Source organism: Panthera onca, chromosome C2 (genome assembly GCF_046562875.1).
Source record: "Panthera onca isolate mPanOnc1 chromosome C2, mPanOnc1 haplotype 2, whole genome shotgun sequence".
NCBI classification, from domain to species: domain Eukaryota; kingdom Metazoa; phylum Chordata; class Mammalia; order Carnivora; family Felidae; genus Panthera; species Panthera onca.
In genome coordinates, this window is record NC_138347.1 from 60,230,873 (window position 1) to 60,248,934 (window position 18,062).

At 37.7% G+C, this 18,062-nt stretch overlaps 1 protein-coding gene across 3 annotated transcripts in view; it reads left to right on the top strand.

Annotated features, from left to right (window-relative positions):
* Positions 1-18,062, top strand: part of GRAMD1C (GRAM domain containing 1C) — a 102,518-nt gene that overhangs the window by 54,909 nt on the left and 29,547 nt on the right. For 2 of the 3 annotated variants that reach the window (XM_078453015.2, XM_078453016.2), the window contains exons 7-8: positions 12,035-12,153; positions 16,090-16,222. In XM_078453015.2, coding sequence (XP_078309141.2) covers positions 12,035-12,153; positions 16,090-16,222 — 252 coding nt within the window. Of the gene's footprint in view, positions 1-8,276; positions 8,678-12,034; positions 12,154-16,089; positions 16,223-18,062 lie in introns of those variants that run through there. The other variant, XM_060639961.3, reaches the window with a different exon arrangement.

Below are 18,062 nucleotides of genomic sequence, written 5' to 3' on the forward strand. Positions count from 1 at the left end.
TGGCCTGGAAGTCCCCAGTTGGAGCAGAGAGGAGAGACATGGGTGAGGGTGGGGAGCTTGCCGAGCCCAGCCCCTCCTCCCTCCTTAAGTGAATAGACAAGACTGGCAGTGAAGCACCATGTGCAAGCTCGCCTCGTCCCCATGAGTGTTTTTTGGTGTTTGGGCACCCAGGCTCTCCAGAGCCCTGTACCCATGTTCTTGGCCTGGGCAATGCTAGGGGTGGCGGCCCATGGATGCCTGGTCTGGTAGTGTGCAGCAGCCACCTGCAGGAGTATGGGGCAGCTGCACAAAGACTTCCTGCCCTACAGCTCTGCGTTTCCCTTTCAGCGTTGTGCTGCAGAAAGCCTGTTTCCCCCTATGTTAGGCCCACCATGTTCGGTTATTTGTTGTAATTACACTGGGCTGCTCTTACTGGTATGGGCTGAAAACGCCAGTGTTGCCCTAGAGACCTGTCTAATGCTACCCTCCAATGCCAAGTTTTCTGAGTTTTTTGGGAATCCCCCAGTTGCATCCCATTTTAATAAGGAGCCGAAGACTGCTATTGCAACCTGCATTTGGTTATGTGCATCCTCCCCACATACCATTTGCACTTACAGGTGAGAAAGTTGAGATACATCCTTATGAAAACAAGCAACTCCAGAGAAGTGATAAAGTTTAGGTTTACAGATGAGCCAAGGAAGAAACAGATTTGAACTTTAATGAAAAAAAATTTAAAAAGCTCTTTGAAGTGGGAGGAAGAAAGGTAATTCCATGGTACTTTTAAGGCCACCAAAGCATTTACTGGGTGGGAGTAAAATGTAAACCTCTTTGAAAAGATCCTGATGTCACCTGTGTTCTTGATGTGTACAAAAGGAGTGTCACCATCTTTATTGTAGTTTTGCTTTTTATATCTTTGGATTATTTGGTTCTTTCACGTTGAACTTGTGACTATCTTGATTGGATACCATACCCTCATTTTAATAAACAGAATGGTAGCCATTTCTGCTATATACTAAAACAAAATCAATGTTTAAGCATATTGTGTGTTAAATACAATACAGAACTTAAACTCCAACTAAAGTTGGAGATGAGATCTCAGTTTTAAAACTGTCCTCACCATGGGGGCTCCTGGGTGGCTCAGTCAGTTAAGCGTCTGACTTCGGCTCAGTCATGATCTCACTTTTGGGTTTGTGGGTTTGAGCCCCGTGTCCGGCTCTGCATTGAGCTCTTGGAGCCTGGAACCTGCTTTGGATTCTGTGTCTCCCTGTCTCTATGTTCCTCCCCCATTCACATTCTGTCTCTGTCTCTCTCAAAAATAAACATTAAATAATTTAAAAAAAAATAAAAAATAAAACTGACCTCACTAGAATTTTAAACATTGTGGAATTCACCTGGAAAAGGAACTAGAAAACAAAACCAAAACCACCCTTCCTGTATTTTCCTAGTGATCTTTGAAAAACAGTTTTTTAAAACATACTAATATCTGTAACAATTGTAGCAATTCTCAGTTATGAGTTGTTAGTTGTCAGGCATAATGCAAAGTGCTTGTGGTATAGTTTTAGTATTGTCTGCAATTTTTACACACTTCAGTTGCCTTATAGTTTTTGAAAGTGATAAAGCCACATTGCTTAGATTTCTTGATCTTTCATAATACTATTCTTTCAAAAAAGCAAAATCCATAAAATATACAGTATAACTACAAAATTCTATAAAAAACCTAAGCCATTTGAATAATACATTATATATATATATTATGCACATATACACACACACACATATATATATATATTTTTTTTTTCCCCAAAAAATATTTTTAGGGGCACTTGGGTGACTAAGTCGGTTGAGCATGTGACTCTTGATTTCAGTTCAGGTCATGATCCCAAGGCCGTGGTATTGACCCCTGTGTTGGGCTCTGTGCTGAGCGTGTTGCCTGCTTAAGATTTCCTTTCTCTTTCCCTCTGCCCCTCTCTCCCATGTACACCCTCTCTCAAATATGTAAAATGAAAAAAAATTTAATTACAAAATATTTTTAGAGAATTTAAGTTCAGAATATTATATTTATGTTTACTTGTGACTGGGGATCTGAGAGTAAGAGTAAGTATGTCTTACTTAGTTTTACTTCTTACATGACAAGGCCTTAAAAACAAAGCAAACTAATCTAGAAAAAAGATTAAGGTAAATACAACAAAATGATTTTTATTTAAAAAAATTTTTTTTAACGTTTTTTTAAATTTTTTTTTTAATTTTTGAGACAGAGAGAGACAGAGCATGAATGGGGGAGGGGCAGAGAGAGAGGGAGACACAGAATCGGAAGCAGGCTCCAGGCTCTGAGCCATCAGCCCAGAGCCCGACGCGGGGCTCGAACTCATAGACTGTGAGATCGTGACCTGAGCCGAAGTCAGACGCTTAACCGACTGAGCCACCCAGGCACCCCAACAAAATGATTTTTAAATTGTGTGTGTGTGTGTTCTGTGTGTTTTATTGATTTCTCCAGTAAAATAAATCCACAAAAAAGGAAAATAGCTAGAGGCAAATACGATGCCTTTCAGAAAGAATGCTTTTAAAAGTACATTTTTTTCATTCATAAGCTTCGTCTGATGTATTGCTTCAGAAAGAACAGTTTATTTCAGATATTTGACTTAGCTTAACATAAATCCTCAGTGTGTAGACATGTGTTTAACCTGTCACTATGGTTAGTCATGCAGTAATTTATAGCACTTCAGCTTAGTTCACAACCTTTGAGCTTAGCACCTTTTCCTAAATTTTTTTTAAATGCTTATTTATTTTTGAGAGAGAAACAGAGTGTGAGCAGGGTAGGGGCAAAGAGAAAGGGAGACACAGAATTTGAAGCAGGCTTCAGGCTCTGAGCTGTCAGCACAGAGCCTGAGGTAGGGCTTGAACTCCTGTACAGTGGGATCATGACCTGAGCTAAAGTCAGATGATTACCCATTAGATGATGACCCAGGCTCCCCAGCACCATTTTTATAGACAGCACGTTGAGTATCTGCAATTTGTGGGGCCAAAAGACAGTGGCAGCTCCATTCTTTGATACAAACAATTGGTGGTTTCTGTCTTTTGTGAAGAAGTGTGCAACCATGGTTTAAGATAATACTGTAGGCCTTTCCCCATCCTCAGCTATTTTGTTTAAAGCTCCTACCCCTTCCATGTTCTATTTCAGAGCCAAACAATCTTGCCATCTGTTTTTGTATAGTCCACAAAGTAGGAATGGCTTACCATTTTTAAGTTGGTTTTAAAAAAATCAAAAGAAGAATAATATTTCATGGCACAATTATATGAAATTCACATTTCCTTGTCCATTAATAAAATTTTACTGAAACATAGCCACATTCTTTTGTTTATTTATTATATGGATGCTTTCACACTGCAGCAGCAGAGTTGAGTATTTGCAAGAGACTGGCCTACAAAGCCTAAAATATTTACCGTATGGCCTTTCACAGGAAGTTTTTGACCTCTGAACAATACTACAGCCAAATTTATCTTTTTTAAAATGTATGCCTACCAATATTAGCTTCCTGCTTAATACCCATTTCCCTTGGAATAAAAATCTAAAATTTTATCTAGTGACCCCATGATCAGGCCCCAGCCCACCATTCCAGCTTCATCTCAACACATCCTCCCCATTCTTAAATGTTCTGCCTTTCTCCCCCGCTCCCCCTACAGTAGGTGTTCAAGCATGGTCTTTCTGCCTGCTTCTTTCCCGCCCCTAGTTTGAAATGGAACTCATTAATGAGACCAAGTCAAGTCCATTCCTTTACCTTTCTATAACATCTTGCAATTTTCCTTTGTAAAGTTCATTATACATATAATTCTGTGTTCTACTTCTGTTCTCCTTGCTTGACTATAAACTCCCTGAAGATAAGGACCATGTCTGTCTTGTTCATTGTTCATAGTGTTCATTGTTCATAGTGACCAGGTCAGTATTCACTATAGAACTTTGGCATACATCTTGTTTTACTCAGTATCGTCTGGCACTCTGTCAATAATGCCCTTTACTCTCAAGAGTGGACAATAAGTTATAGTGTTACATTATACATAGTAGATGCTCAATAAATACTTTTTGAATGATTCAGTTTAGTAAAAAACTTTAATGATTTTGACTCCAGATGATCATTACATTTAAATAACAAGACTGTTTCTGGGGGGCCTGGGTGGCTCAATCGGTTAAGTGTCGGACTTTGGCTCAGGTCATGATCTTGTGATTTGTGGGTTCGAGCCCCGCGTTGGGCTCTGTGCTGACACCTCAGAGCCTGGAGTCTGTTTCAGATTCTGTGTCTCCCTCTCTCACTGCCCCTCGCCCGCTTGTGCTCTGTCTCTCTCTTTCAAAAATAAACATTAAAAAAATTTTTTTTAATAAAAAAAATAAATAACAAGACTTTTTCAATTCTCTGCTCAAGGAAAAGGCAAAGGATGAGGAGAAAACAGGCATTTGGTTACAGAAACAACAGTCAAGGTATGCCTTAACTCAGTTTTTTAAACCTCTATGCAACATGAGAACAAATGATTATTTGGAAACACTGAAGAATCCTCAGTTGCCAAAGGAACGTTATCTTTTGTATACTTGAATTATCAAGAAAACAGGATGAATATATAAGGTTATTACTTAAAGAAAATTTTTTTAATGTTTATTTATTTTTGAGAGAGAGAGAACGCCTGTGCAAGCAGGGGAGGAGCAGAGGAGACAGAATCCGAAGCAAGCTCCAGGCTCTGAGCTGTCAGCACAGAGCCTGATGCAGGGGTCGAACCCACAAGCTGTGAGATCATGACATGAGCCGAAGTTAGATGCTCAGCTGACTGAGACCCAGGTGCCCCTATAAGGTTATTACTTTTAACAAAGCTTAAAAGTTAAAAGTTTTTTTGGTTAAAGCTCAAGCCTCAATATTAATCCTTTCATGTTCCTTGTGTTCATGTTCCATGTTCCTGCCAATACAGGCAGGATGTGTATAGAGTTAAATTGCTCTTTTTGTACTATTTTTCTCTCAGAGAGATAATGGTGGTCTCTCTTGCCAGTATGTGGGGGCTGCTATGAAGCTAGCTCTTCATGCAAATTTAAGAATACATTTTGAGACTGATTATTTAAAACCAGAGTCTCTGAGAGCAAAAATTTGCACTCATTTTAAATTCTAAGGCTTAAAGAGACAGACTGGCTTTCTGACTTATTTCCTAAGGTCAGAAGCAGGGGCATGTGTCAGAACTAGGGGTAAGGTGATGAGAGGAGCTCTTCTGATATACACAGACCCCCCACCCCTCCAAATTTTGATTCATGTCATTCCAGCTTCTGTTTTGGGAATTGCTAATAGGAGAATGACAAAAGGGTGTCCTATTCCTCAGGTGTGTTGGGGAAAAATTGATTTAAAATGGTTGGGGGTGCCTGAGTGACTCAGTTGGTTAAGCATCTGACTTCTGCTTAGGTCATGATCTCACAGTTCATGAGTTCCAGCCCCGCATTGGTCTTGCTGCTGTCAGCGCAGAGCCTGCTTTGGATCCTCTCTCCTCCTCTCTCTCTGTCCCTACCTCTCTCTCTCTCTGTCTCTGTCTCTCTCTCTCTCTCAGAAATAAACATTTTAAAAATAAATAAGACAGTTGGCTGATTATACTCGTATGTATAAAGAACAAATATGTCAGTCTGAAGGGGGGTTGGCTGGACTTAGGCCAAGAACTTAGGACAGAAAAATAGAGTTACAGAGGCCAACTGAGATCGCTAGAGAAATGTACAGAGATGAATCATCAGTCCACACCAACATCACAGTTGGTCCTTTAAACTGTCTACCTTTGCTCTGATTCCATGCTTATCATGCAAATTTCTGATTAGTAATACCTGACTTACAAGGTGTTGAGCACCCTGTGTGGCGGAATGAAAGATTTCCAGTGACTAGAAAGGACTGTCCCCCTGTTGTGCATTAGTGCATTTACCACTGACAGAGTATATGCAGTATATGAGTGTGGCTTGTTAAAGCTAGCCACTCTGAGTGCAACTACAGGCCACTGACAGTGCTGGGGCCATTCTCCAAAAGGCGGTCAGTTTAGGAAGTTAATGTCAAATTCTGAGACCTTTTGGAAGAGTGTCATCCAGCCTTCTCCTGCAGACTCCTCAGTCTTGTCAAATCCCCTTATTCTTTCTTGTGACTCTCCCCAGTGATCACTTGTTTTGGAATTCCTGTACTTGGAAATCTAGAAGTTTTCCAGTAGTGCTATAAATCTAAGTACAACATTCAAACCTGCCTGAAAAAATAAGTGTAAAATTGGTAACTGTTTTAGTCACGTTTTCTATATAATAGCCTGGTAATGCAAAAGTATTTGTATTCTTATATTGTTCCCTCTGTTTTACCTTGTTGGTTAGCAGAACTCCTCCACCTGTTTTCCCTCAGTTGGTGAAGTGTACCTCCTTCTACCTGGTCACCCAAGCCAGAAACCTGGATGTATCCTTGTTCCTTACCTCTCCTTCCCCAACCATGTTGTGTTGTTCACCAGGGCCCTCATCATTTCTACCTTGAGCCATTACAATAGTCTCCTAAATATCTCTTTTTAACACTGTAATTTGTCCTTTAGATTGTTACCAAAGTGATAATGGTTTTAAAAGTGTATCTTTCAAAAAACAGGTTTGAACTTTTTACTTTTCTATGTGAAACCATTAGGTGGCTTTTTATATTTTAATTTTTTTAATGTTTATTTTTGAGAGAGAGAGAGAGAGAGAGAGACCATGACTTGGGGAGGAGCAGAGAGAGAGAGAGAGAGAGAGAGAGAGAGAGGGAGGGACAGAGGAGCTGAAGCAGACTGTACACTGACAGCAGAGAACCCAGTGTGGGATTTGAACTCAGGAACCGCGAGATCATGACCTGAGCTAAAGTCTGATGTTTAACCCAACTGAGCCACCCAGGTGCCCTGGCTTTTCATATTTTAACAGTGTAAACCCTATATTCCTCAGCATGGCATACAAAGCCCCTCAAGCCCTGGCTGCTTCCCTCTTCCCCACTGACTCTTTCCTTCTCCCTTCTCTTCCTTCCGCCCCCCCCCCCTTCCCTTCTTCCACCTGCTAGTCTTGGTGAACTGGCTTGCCAGGCTGTTTCCTTGGCATGCTTGCACTTGCCATGGATGTTCTCCATGTACTTGATCTGTCAGCAACATTCCACACTACGACACACTCCCTCCATTTTGAAGCACCTTCTTTCCTTGAATTCCATGACATCATTCCTTCTGGACTTCCCTCTTACCTGTCTGGTATTTCCTTCATTCTTTTTTTTTGCTGGCCACTCCTTTGTGTGCCAGGCTTTCTTGGGGCTCAGTCTTAGGTTCTGTTTTCCCTTGTAAACCTACTAAATTTACTGAATACTTACTGATGGTTTACTATAGGAATTTTTATATTTAGCATATAAGTCTATATGATCTTAGTATATATGATCATTTACAGTATAGCTAAGGTATATTTTTCTCATAGCAGTTTGGTTACCATAATAGAGTAAGGGTATCTATCTATAATTGCAACCCATGAGAATTTCCATAACATGCCAAAAGCATTGATTTTTAGACAGTGTACTGTATCCCCCATGTGTGCTTTCTTTGTTTGAGGGAGTGCTATTCTCCAGTGTTGCTCTGGTCCCTCATTCTGCTGTTGCATTAAATGATTAGGTTTTAGCAACCCCCCAAAAGGATATCCTTGCAGTTCATTGAGTAGCATTTGATGTTGTCTAACACCTTACTAAATTAAATGGAATACCTAGGTAGAAATTCGGGCAAGCTGTGATTTTTTTATTTAGAGGAACATTTTTCTTCAGGAAAGAAATTGGAATTGGTAGATGAGACTCTCTGTGTGTTTATTATATCCCAGGTCCCTGCCAGGAAATTATTCTGAAGAAAGTAAAAAATATTTTTAAAGGGAAGAACTATTGAGTAATGAAGATGTAAACTTTTCAGTGATGAATGATGTGCCGAGGGCTTATTGGAATTGCTTGACCTGAATAGCTCACTCTTCTTGCCATTTCCTGGCGTTCCATTTATAATACTCAAGAACTCAATCTTTGATAGTGATAAAGGGTTAATGCATGAGTCTGATGAGGTGCTACATCAATACTGAAGAAGTGGCATATGAAGAAGTAATAATGACATTGCTAGAAATGAATAGAAAGCGATAGCATGGAGGAAGAAATTTAGCCCTTGATATATTTAATCCTTAAAATGAGATTGACATAGTAATTGAGCATAAGCAAGATATTTTCATTTGCATTTTATTGTTTCTAATCTTCTGTGGAACAGAAGAAATTGAGAACTGTCCCTTTAATAAAACCCTGTTTACCTATCCTCTTCTAGTAGGAGTGGCTTAGGAACCTGTAGAGTGAGGTGTAACTACCAATTCTGCATTCTGACCTGCAACCTTGGAAAGAGTGCTGATACTACAAACCAGGAAGTGACAAATAATGTGCTTTGAACTCTGTAGGACTTGTCTTTCATAAGGAAAAGCCTCTCATAACAAAAAGAGAAGATTGAAACAGTGATTTTATGTAGTTGTCATTAAATATTGGGAACTCTGCTGCAGATAAAGACTTTGCAGAATACTTAGAATACAAAGCTTTCTGGGCCAGAAATTGATCTTCTGACTTTTGAGTCGTATCTGATTGCTGCTTGGTTCATCTTTATTTTGTTAAAGTACCCTGCAGGCTGAACCAGGACTCTTCATTGTTTGCAGGTAGGTGGTCAGCCTTTGGTTAAAATTTAGGATGTTTTTTAAAACAACCTCTTTAGAAAATTATTGTTATTCAGAGAATTATGAATATCAGTCTGGGTATATGTTTTAATGTTTAAATATTCAACACGACTATAAATGACCACGTTTTTGTCTTTTCTGATCAACTTTATAGAAAAACTTGTTTTTAACAAATGAGCAGATCTATAAAATGGTGAACTTAAAAAAAGATGGTGAATTAAATGAGTTCTATTTTGTTTTCCACTAATCTATATACATAGATACTTTATATATATACTTTATATTTTTATAGATTTATATTTATATATGTAAACATATACTTTATATATAAATACTTTATACTTTGTATAGAAGTTCCTATATATATATATAAACTCAGAAATGAAAAAGTATATTGAAATTACCCTATTAACTATTCACATCTTGATGGTTTTTGATAACGTATTTAAAACATTCATGTAGTCAAATAAAATTGTGTTTTTATTGTTAATATTTTATGTCTAAGTTTCATGTCATTCAGTTGTAGGAAGTCACCTGAATATTTATAATTGTTTTATCTACTTCTTTTAGTCTGTTTTTGGAATAGTTTGAAATTTATTATTTCAGAGAAGTTTTTATAAAATAATCTTCCACAAGTATATTGAAATATTTCTTGTTTCTCTTTATAAAATTAACCATCCACTTATGACACTGGAAGCATTTCAAAGGTAATGTCTTTGAAAGATTGAGTTATTAGTATGAGCTAACTGCTGTACACAAATGGCTTTTTTGGAGTGGGAATCAGAAAAGAAATGTGTTAGGATCAAGAATCAAGTTCCTTAACTTTCTCTACCACTAGTGATCCTTTTTATTTTTCTTTTGTGGACACTAGTCTTCCAAAGACCTTGTCCACCAAGCAAATGGCATATAACTAAATAATAAAATCTTAGAACATTATTGTTTATTAGACAAACATTATTTGCAATGAGAGTTTCTTATGAGCCTGAATAACTGCTCTAGGCTAATGTAATTCAGCCTCAAAGGGGCCTGACATTTTACTTAGCTTGAATAACTTTATTGTAGGTAATTGTTTGGATACTTTTTATTTTTTGAAATATTGATAGTAATGTCTGAATTTTCATCAACTACTCTTGTGGAATCTTACCAGTCTGGGTATGGCAAATTGGAAACTAGTGGTCTAAAATGCAGAAGTTTTTTTCTTAATTTCTTCGAGGTTCTGTAAAATATAGTGAAGGTCATCTAGTGTAATGTAACAAAGATTCCATAGCCACTAGACATGGAGAAGAAACAAGGAGAAAGAAAAAAGGAAGTGGCATCTGTTAAGGGGAATATCAGGGAGGAATTTAAGGCATATATTTGACCCCCTTAAATCTCCCTATATTTATCTCTATTTTCCAACTTAATTTTTTTTTTTACCCCAGTTAGGTCAATAAACTATTAACTGACTGCAAAACAGACATTACCTATGTTCTTTATGTATTTATTTTGTATTTGTGTGTTGGTTTCTCTCTCTCCAAATTTCCTCCTCTCTCCATTTTCCCCATTCATGTCCTTCCTTCAGCTCTGCTGAAGACATTTAGCCAATGTGAAGCCTTATCTGATCACGCTAATCCACAGTAATATTTCTTGCCTTTAGACTTAAAAAAAATTTTTTTACATTTATTTATTTTTGAGAGACAGAGAGACAGAGCACTAGTCGGAGAGGGATAGAGAGAGAGGGAGACACAGAATCTGAAGCAGGCTCCAGGCTCTGAGCTGTCAGCACAGAGCCCTATGCAGGGCTCAAACTCACAAACCATGAGATCATGACCTGAACCGAAGTCAGACGCTTAACTGACTGAGCCACCCAGGCACCCTTGCCTTTAGACTTTTATAGTAAGTTGATTGTATCAGTACTTTAGTACTTAATATTATAGCCTATCATATTTAACTTAAAAGTCTCCCATGGTTCTTCAACTATATTATAAGTTGTTTGAGAACAAGGAGCTTAACTTGTATATATCATGTTTATTCTTAGCCATGTAGTGCAGTGATACATGTTTGGAGGTTCTAAATAAATATTTGCTAAATGAATGAGAAATAGTCTTGCCAACAGTTGCCTCAGGTGTTATGCTGCCTCCCTCTACTGTGCTTAATCATGTAATTAACCACCTAAAATGTTTCTAGAAATCAGACCATTGGTTATCTTATTATTATTGTTTTTGTTTTGCTCTACAGTGCATGCATGACTTTTTTGTTTTAGATGATTTTAACACTGATATGTTACCTATAAAGAAAGAACAAGATGGATTTTGTTATAAATGAATTAAAGGAAATACTCTGAATTCTATCCTGTTGCCTTTTATATTGTAGGGAAATATAACTTAAAATTTACTGATATATAAGGTCTTAAAAATGGTCAAAATATTCAGATACATTATGGATTAAGAGAATGGTTTTGAGTTGATGATTAGAACACTGAATGCTGATCCAGTGGTCATGGTAGACAGTTGGATTGTAGAATTTATTTATTTATTTGTTTATTTATTTATTTATTTATTGGACTGTAGAATTTAAATTTCTTTTTTAAGAAAATTTCTTTTTTAATTTGAGAGGCAGAGAGAGACAAAGCACAAGTTGGGGAGGGGCAGAGAGAGAGGGAGACACAGAATCCAAAGCAGGCTCCAGGCTCTGAGATGTCAGCACAGAGCTGGAAGTGGGGCTTGAACTCATGAACTGGGAGATCATGACCTGAGCTGAAATCAGACGCTTAACCTACTGAGCCACTCAGGGGCCCCTGGATTGTAGAATTTAAATTGCAGATTAGTGATTGCCCAATAATACTATGAACAAATTATTTTATGAAGAGACAATTTGAAACCTCTTCTCATTTACAGTAGTTATTATGTTATACACTTTAAAGTCATCATTTTATCTACTCCCAGTATCAACCCTGTCAGGTAAGTTTTGTTAACCCATTTTTAAAAAATGTTTATTTATTTATTTTGAGAAGGAGAGAGAGCACGGGCAGGGGAGGGGCAGAGAGAGAGAGAATACCAAGCAGGTTCCATGTTGTCAGTGCAGAGCCTGAGGTGGGACTCAATCTCACGAACTGTGAGATCATAACCTGAGCCGAAATCAAGAGTAAGATGCTAAACCTATTGAGCCACCCAGGCACCCCTGTTAACCCATTTTTTATACATGCAGAAAACTGTCATTTGAAAAGGCCAAATAACTACCAAACTTTCACATTTAGAATCTGCACAACAGGTCATTTTGACCTCAAAATTCATGTTTGTATCACTATGTTGTAGTATCTTATATTTTCCAATATTCAGTGTAATTTTTGTGTCATTTTAGAGCTTGACCAGACAGGAATTCTGGCAGCTGCTCCAGCAGAACTATGGTAATGAGCTAGGCTTAAATGCTGAAGAGATGGAAAACTTGTCTTTGTCAATCGAGGATACTGTACAGCCAAGGTAGAGCAAAATGTTAACTATCACAACTTATTAATCATTAATTAAAGCAGAATTATTTTAGACTTTACCAATTTAGAATTTCTATTAAATTGTCCTTGGGTGGAATTTGCCTCTTTGGTCTTTGTAGTGGAATGAAGTGAAAGGTGAGGACACTGAATAGTTTGCTAAATTGGTAAGCAAATATAGGACATACAAGGAACTGTTAATTTTGTAACTCTGTTATCTAGGGTTTGCTTAAAGCATAGTTTTAGTAAAACTTTTTATTAAGGGTCTGAAGAAGTACCTAGTGACATCTCTGAGCTTGTAGATAACAATAAAATAAACTAGCTGGTAGGTATTTTGAGGGATACAAAGATGATATGTTTCCTCAAGGAAACCCTAGCATAGTGCTTGACATGTAGTTGACACTCAATAAATACTGAATGCATTAATGAAAGGAGCTGATAGTACTATGGAGAATGCAAATACTTATAATACAGGGTTGAAAATGACAAAGGCCAAAAGGAGCAATAGATAATATGATAAATTCAGAGATGAGATTATTTTTGATTGATGGGGATTCATTGGAAGAGTGGATATTTTTATTAACCTATACAAGTAAAAGTGCATTTTGTCCAATGGTAATTGAGGTCGTAGCAATAAAAACAATTAAGGATAATACATTAAAATTCTATAGTAGACATTATAAGTGACAGAAGCAAGTGAAAGAAGTGAGTTACCCAAGACCACGTATTGTACAATCCGTTTATGTGAAATGGAATCCAGAATGAGCACATCTATAGAGACAGAAAGTAGATTAGTATTTACCAAGGGCTGGGAGGAAGGGAGAATGGGGAGTGATTACTAACAGTCACAGGATTTCTTTTTGTTGATGAACATGCTCTAAACCTAGATAGTGGTTGTGGCTGTACAACTCTATAAACCACTGTATTGTACACATTAAATGGGGTGAATTTTATGGAATGTGAGTTATATCTTAATAAAACTCTTAAAAATTCTATAGCAAGTTAAAAATGGAAATCTTTCAGAAGTCTCAGTATGTTTACAGTTTTTTTTTCTTCTATTTAGGTAGTTTCTAGTTATGCTGATCCTCTTTATACTGTTTCAGCTCAGCATCAATATTTTAGACTTTTTTACGTGGTTGCACATGCATATTTTATTAGTTTTCTGTAAAGTTAAAAATTTCCATTGTACTCTTCTCCTTGTAAAGTTTACTAGTGTCTCTTAGGTACTGGGGCTGGGTAGAAAAACAGTTGACATAATGCAGAGAGCCTTGGGTTATGGTAAAGAAGATCTGGATTCTTGTCTGGACTTGGCCACCAAGTATCTGCACAACCTCAAGCAAATCTCTTAGCCTTTCAGATGCTCAGTTTACCCATCTCTGAAATGAGGTAGTTAAACCTCATTTAACTTAGATAATCTCCAAGGTCCCTGCCAACTCAAGGGGTTTCTTGTGAAGAAGAGAATATTTTTTTTACTAAAAAATTTTTTTTTAATTTTATTTTTTTAAATTTACATCCAAGTTAGTTAGCATATAGTGCAACAATGATTTCAGGAGTAGATTCCTTAATGCCCCTTACCCATTTAGCCCATCCCCCCTCCCACAACCCCTGCCGTAGCCCTCAGTTTGTTCTCCATATTTATGAGTCTCTTCGGTTTTGTCCCCTTCTCTGTTTTTATATTATTTTTGTTTCCCTTCCCTTATGTTCATCTGTTTTGGTTCTTAAAGTCCTCATATTAATGAAGTCATATGATTTTTGTCTTTCTCTGACTTATTTCACTTAGCATAATACCCTCCAGTTCCATCCACGTAGTTGCAAATGGCAAGATTTCATTCTTTTTGATTGCTGAGTAATACACCATTGTATACATCTTCTTTATCCATTCATCCATCGATGGACATTTGGGCTCTTTCCATACTTTGGCTATTGTTGATAGTGCTGCTATAAACGCAGGGGTGCATGTGTCCCTTTGAAACAGCACACCTGTATCCTGTGGATAAATGCCTAGTAATGCAATTGCTGGGTTGTAGGGTAGTTCTATTTTTAGTTTTTTGAGGAACCTCCATACTGTTTTCCACAGTGGCTGCACCAGCTTGTATTCCCATAAAAAAGTTTTTTTTAAATGTTCATTTATTTTTGAGACAGAGAGAGACAGAGCATGAGTGGGGGGAAGGGCAGAGAGAGAGGGAGACAGAATCTAAAGCAGGCTCCAGGCTCCAAGCTGTCATCACAGAACCCAGTGCGGGGCTTGAACCCACGAACCGTGAGATCATGACCCGAGCCCAGGTCAGATGCTCAACAGACTGAACCACCCAGGCGCCTGAGAATAAATATTTTTGACCAAGTGCTTTATACACTGTAAGGTCTAGCTTTTTGAGGTCACCAGAAAACTTTCTTCTCGCAATTGAGTGCTTTCTCAGAGAGGATGTGGCCAGATTCTTATTTCCTCTTCTCTTCCTTTTCCCTTTCTTCCTATTTCCAAAAGAAGTGTATCTGTCTCAAACCTTTATTTCCTCAGCTGTTCCATTTTCTTTGTCTTCATTTTCAATCTCTCCATCACTCTCTCTCCTCCTTTTTCCTTTCTGTATTTCTCCACAACTCACTCCCATCCTTAAAATCCTCAGATGCAGACACTCAGCTGCTGGGCTAGTCTCAAAGGGCCATTTTTCTTTTTTTTTTAATTTTTTTTATTTTTTATTTTTTAATATATGAAATTTACTGTCAAATTGGTTTCCATACAACACCCAGTGCTCATCCCAAAAGGTGCCCTCCTCAATACCCATCACCCACCCTGCCCTCCCTCCCACCCCCCATCAACCCTCAGTTCTCAGTTTTTAACAGTCTCTTATGCTTTGGCTCTCTCCCACTCTAACCTCTTTTTTTTTACCTTCCCCTCCCCCATGGGTTTCTGTTATGTTTCTCAGGATCCACATAAGAGTGAAACCATATGGTATCTGTCTTTCTCTGTATGGCTTATTTCACTTAGCATCACACTCTCCAGTTCCATCCACGTTGCTACAAAGGGCCATTTTTCTTGTTGCGTCCCCCTCAGCCTTGCCATTCTGCCTAGCCAGGAGTGACTTGGTGGCAGACCTAAGTATTATTTGGGTGGGGTAGAATAGGGATGAAAGGCCCTTTGGCTTTTCTGTTCCTTCCTCAGGATAATCTAGCTAAAGATGTTAGGCTGCTACTTTATTTTAGAAGAGCTTTAAGTCTCTATCTAGCAATGATTACATAGGAATATTAATTGCTCAATAAGTTTGAGGCCTGAAAATTAGATCAGTTGTACTTCTTTTATATTTAATAGATTTTCCTTTCTTTATGCTCCTCCCAGAAAGAGGAAAAGCAAGTCCCAGGACATTTGTTGTAGTCATGTTCCTATGACCATTTGAAAGCTGTTCCTTAAACCTGGTCCTTAGGAACAAGAAGAACAAGAAAAGGGGCATGGACTGATCAATGGGGTCTGTGCTCAGACATCAGGAGCACCCCCTTCTGGGAGGGAGTCACCACCTCAGCTGGAACTGAGTCAGAAGAAAGGAAATCCAGAGCTGCCTTCTGGTGCTGACTGGCATCCAACCCAAACATCTAGTCTGTACCTTTGAAAGCTTTGTGGCGGTCCCCAACTGAAATTCAAACAAGCTATAATATTCATTGGGTTACTTGCTGTTATTGCCGCTGGTATTTGGGTAATTTTTTAATGGTTTCCGACATTTATAATGTCTCATATGAGCACATCTTATTTTCAGAAATAAAGTCATCTGCAGGTGGTTTAAGAAGATGGTCTTGTTATAAGTAGGACTTATTTGTTACATTACAAAAAACCATTTGTTGTCAAAATGCTGTATAATAGAGAAGACCTCAGTAGGGAGACTAAATCACTTATTTGTATGAAATTGATCTTGGTTATATTTCTATAATGATGTGTTTCTTATAGAAGTCCAGGAAGAAGCAGCTTGGATGATTGTGGGGCGAGAGATGAAAAATTTTCCAAGTCCATCAGTTTTACACGAGAATCAGTTAATCGTGTTTCAGAGAGAGAGTCAATTGATGGAAATTCACCGAAAGGGGTTAGTGTATGATATCCCTTTTAAAATATATCTGATGCTGTCATGTGTTCATCATAATGTAAGATCAAATAAAAACAAAGTGTACAAACTTTTTAAAGTTTAGGATGTCAGGCTGCTCCTTTATTTTAAGAAAAAGGTTTTAAGTCTTTAAGTAACTGAGGTTATATGGGAATAATATATTGTTCTGTTCAGAGCTGGATATGATGCAAAACTACCAGACAGTTCCCTGAGCATCCGTCTACAAGGGGGATAGGCATCATTAAAAATAAAATATGATAGAGAAATTCGTAGTTAGCAGAATTTTTCTCAGGGTAAGTCGTGTGTGGTGAAAAGAATTTGTTTTGAAGGGGGAGATGAGAACCCTGAGTAGCATGCTTGAGTAACAGTAAATGCTTCGTAAGCTGACTATGAAAGCAGGCACATCTGGTTAATTACTAGTTTCTTCCTTTATTTTTTCAAATATCATTATAAGTCCATTGTTCCCCTCCCCCCGTTATTTATTTTTTTTAATACTCAGTTTGTCTCCTCTGGCAACAGGAGCCCCTTCAGGTGGGCTCCTTTGTGTTTTATAAATGATCAATAATCTTTGATGGCTTCCTTTCTTTCTGGCACAACAACATGTCCCAGGCACACTTTGTACACTTACTGTCCCAGACTTAGTATTAACCATTTTCCTAATGGGCCATCGTTCTTAGTGAAGAATGGTATTTAGAGACAGCACTGTAAGCGCTGAAAGTGCTCCTACTATAGAGCTTTCATTCTGCTGACTGGGGATAAGTCTGGGACCAAAGCTGAATTTCTTGGTTTAAAGCAGAGCTTTGGTTTCAAATTCTGCCTCTGCCACTTGCTACCTGAATGCCCTTAAATGTTAACTTACTTAACATTTCTATGCTTTGGTTTTCTCAACTGTAAGATGAGGACTATAATACTCCACAGGGGTTTTTTTTTTTATAAGGATGACATGAATTAATATATGTGAAATTGCATTAAACAATCCCTATTATGTATTAAGTATTCAGTAACCATAAGCTATTATAATTGAGGGTGAATATACATGTGGCCAGCAATGGGCCTTTTCTTATTTCTCCCATGGAGCTCTCAGCATCTCCTGTGAATAAATTTGGGAAAACTTTGAATAGAATGTGTAAAGGCCACCAAGTTATCAGCTTGTTTTGGGCATCATTCATCTATCTCAGTCAGATTTTGTATGTGGATTTCTTGTAAAACTATTTATATAGAGACCCTTAGGAACTTACTACTGTAGTAAGGGAGGTGATTCTGGATGCTAATCTTTTTGTATGTTCTCATGGAGAAAACCAAACCACTCAATTTTGGGGAGGTAACAGGACAGGAGGTCTCTTGCAGTCTCCTGATCCTTTTATAAAAGTCTGACTTTGAGGATTGGATTCTCAAAATTACTAATCTTGAGTCTTTCTTACAACCTCCTTGACATTGTCTTCTGTACCTGCTCTTAGAATAATCCATTGGTTCTTCCTTCTAGTTTTGTCCCTGAGGGAGGTCATATTTCATTTAAGGAAAGGGAATGGAATGTAGAGGAAGATTTTAATGTTTTAAGATTGGTCATACATTCATTGTCATTTTCAGGTTATGGGATACAATATAGTTCAGTCCTTTTTTTTTTTTTTTTTTTTTTTTGCATTCAAGAACAGTATGATGAGATAGATTCTCATATGGCAAAAAATATCATATGTCACTAACTTTGTTTCCTTTTTACTTGTAAGAAAGTTGGAACTAACAAAAAGTGAGAAATAACATTTTTTTTCTAAGATGAAATAGGTCTTTCTTAAGTTATAAAATTATTCTTTGTAAAAATTCAGGA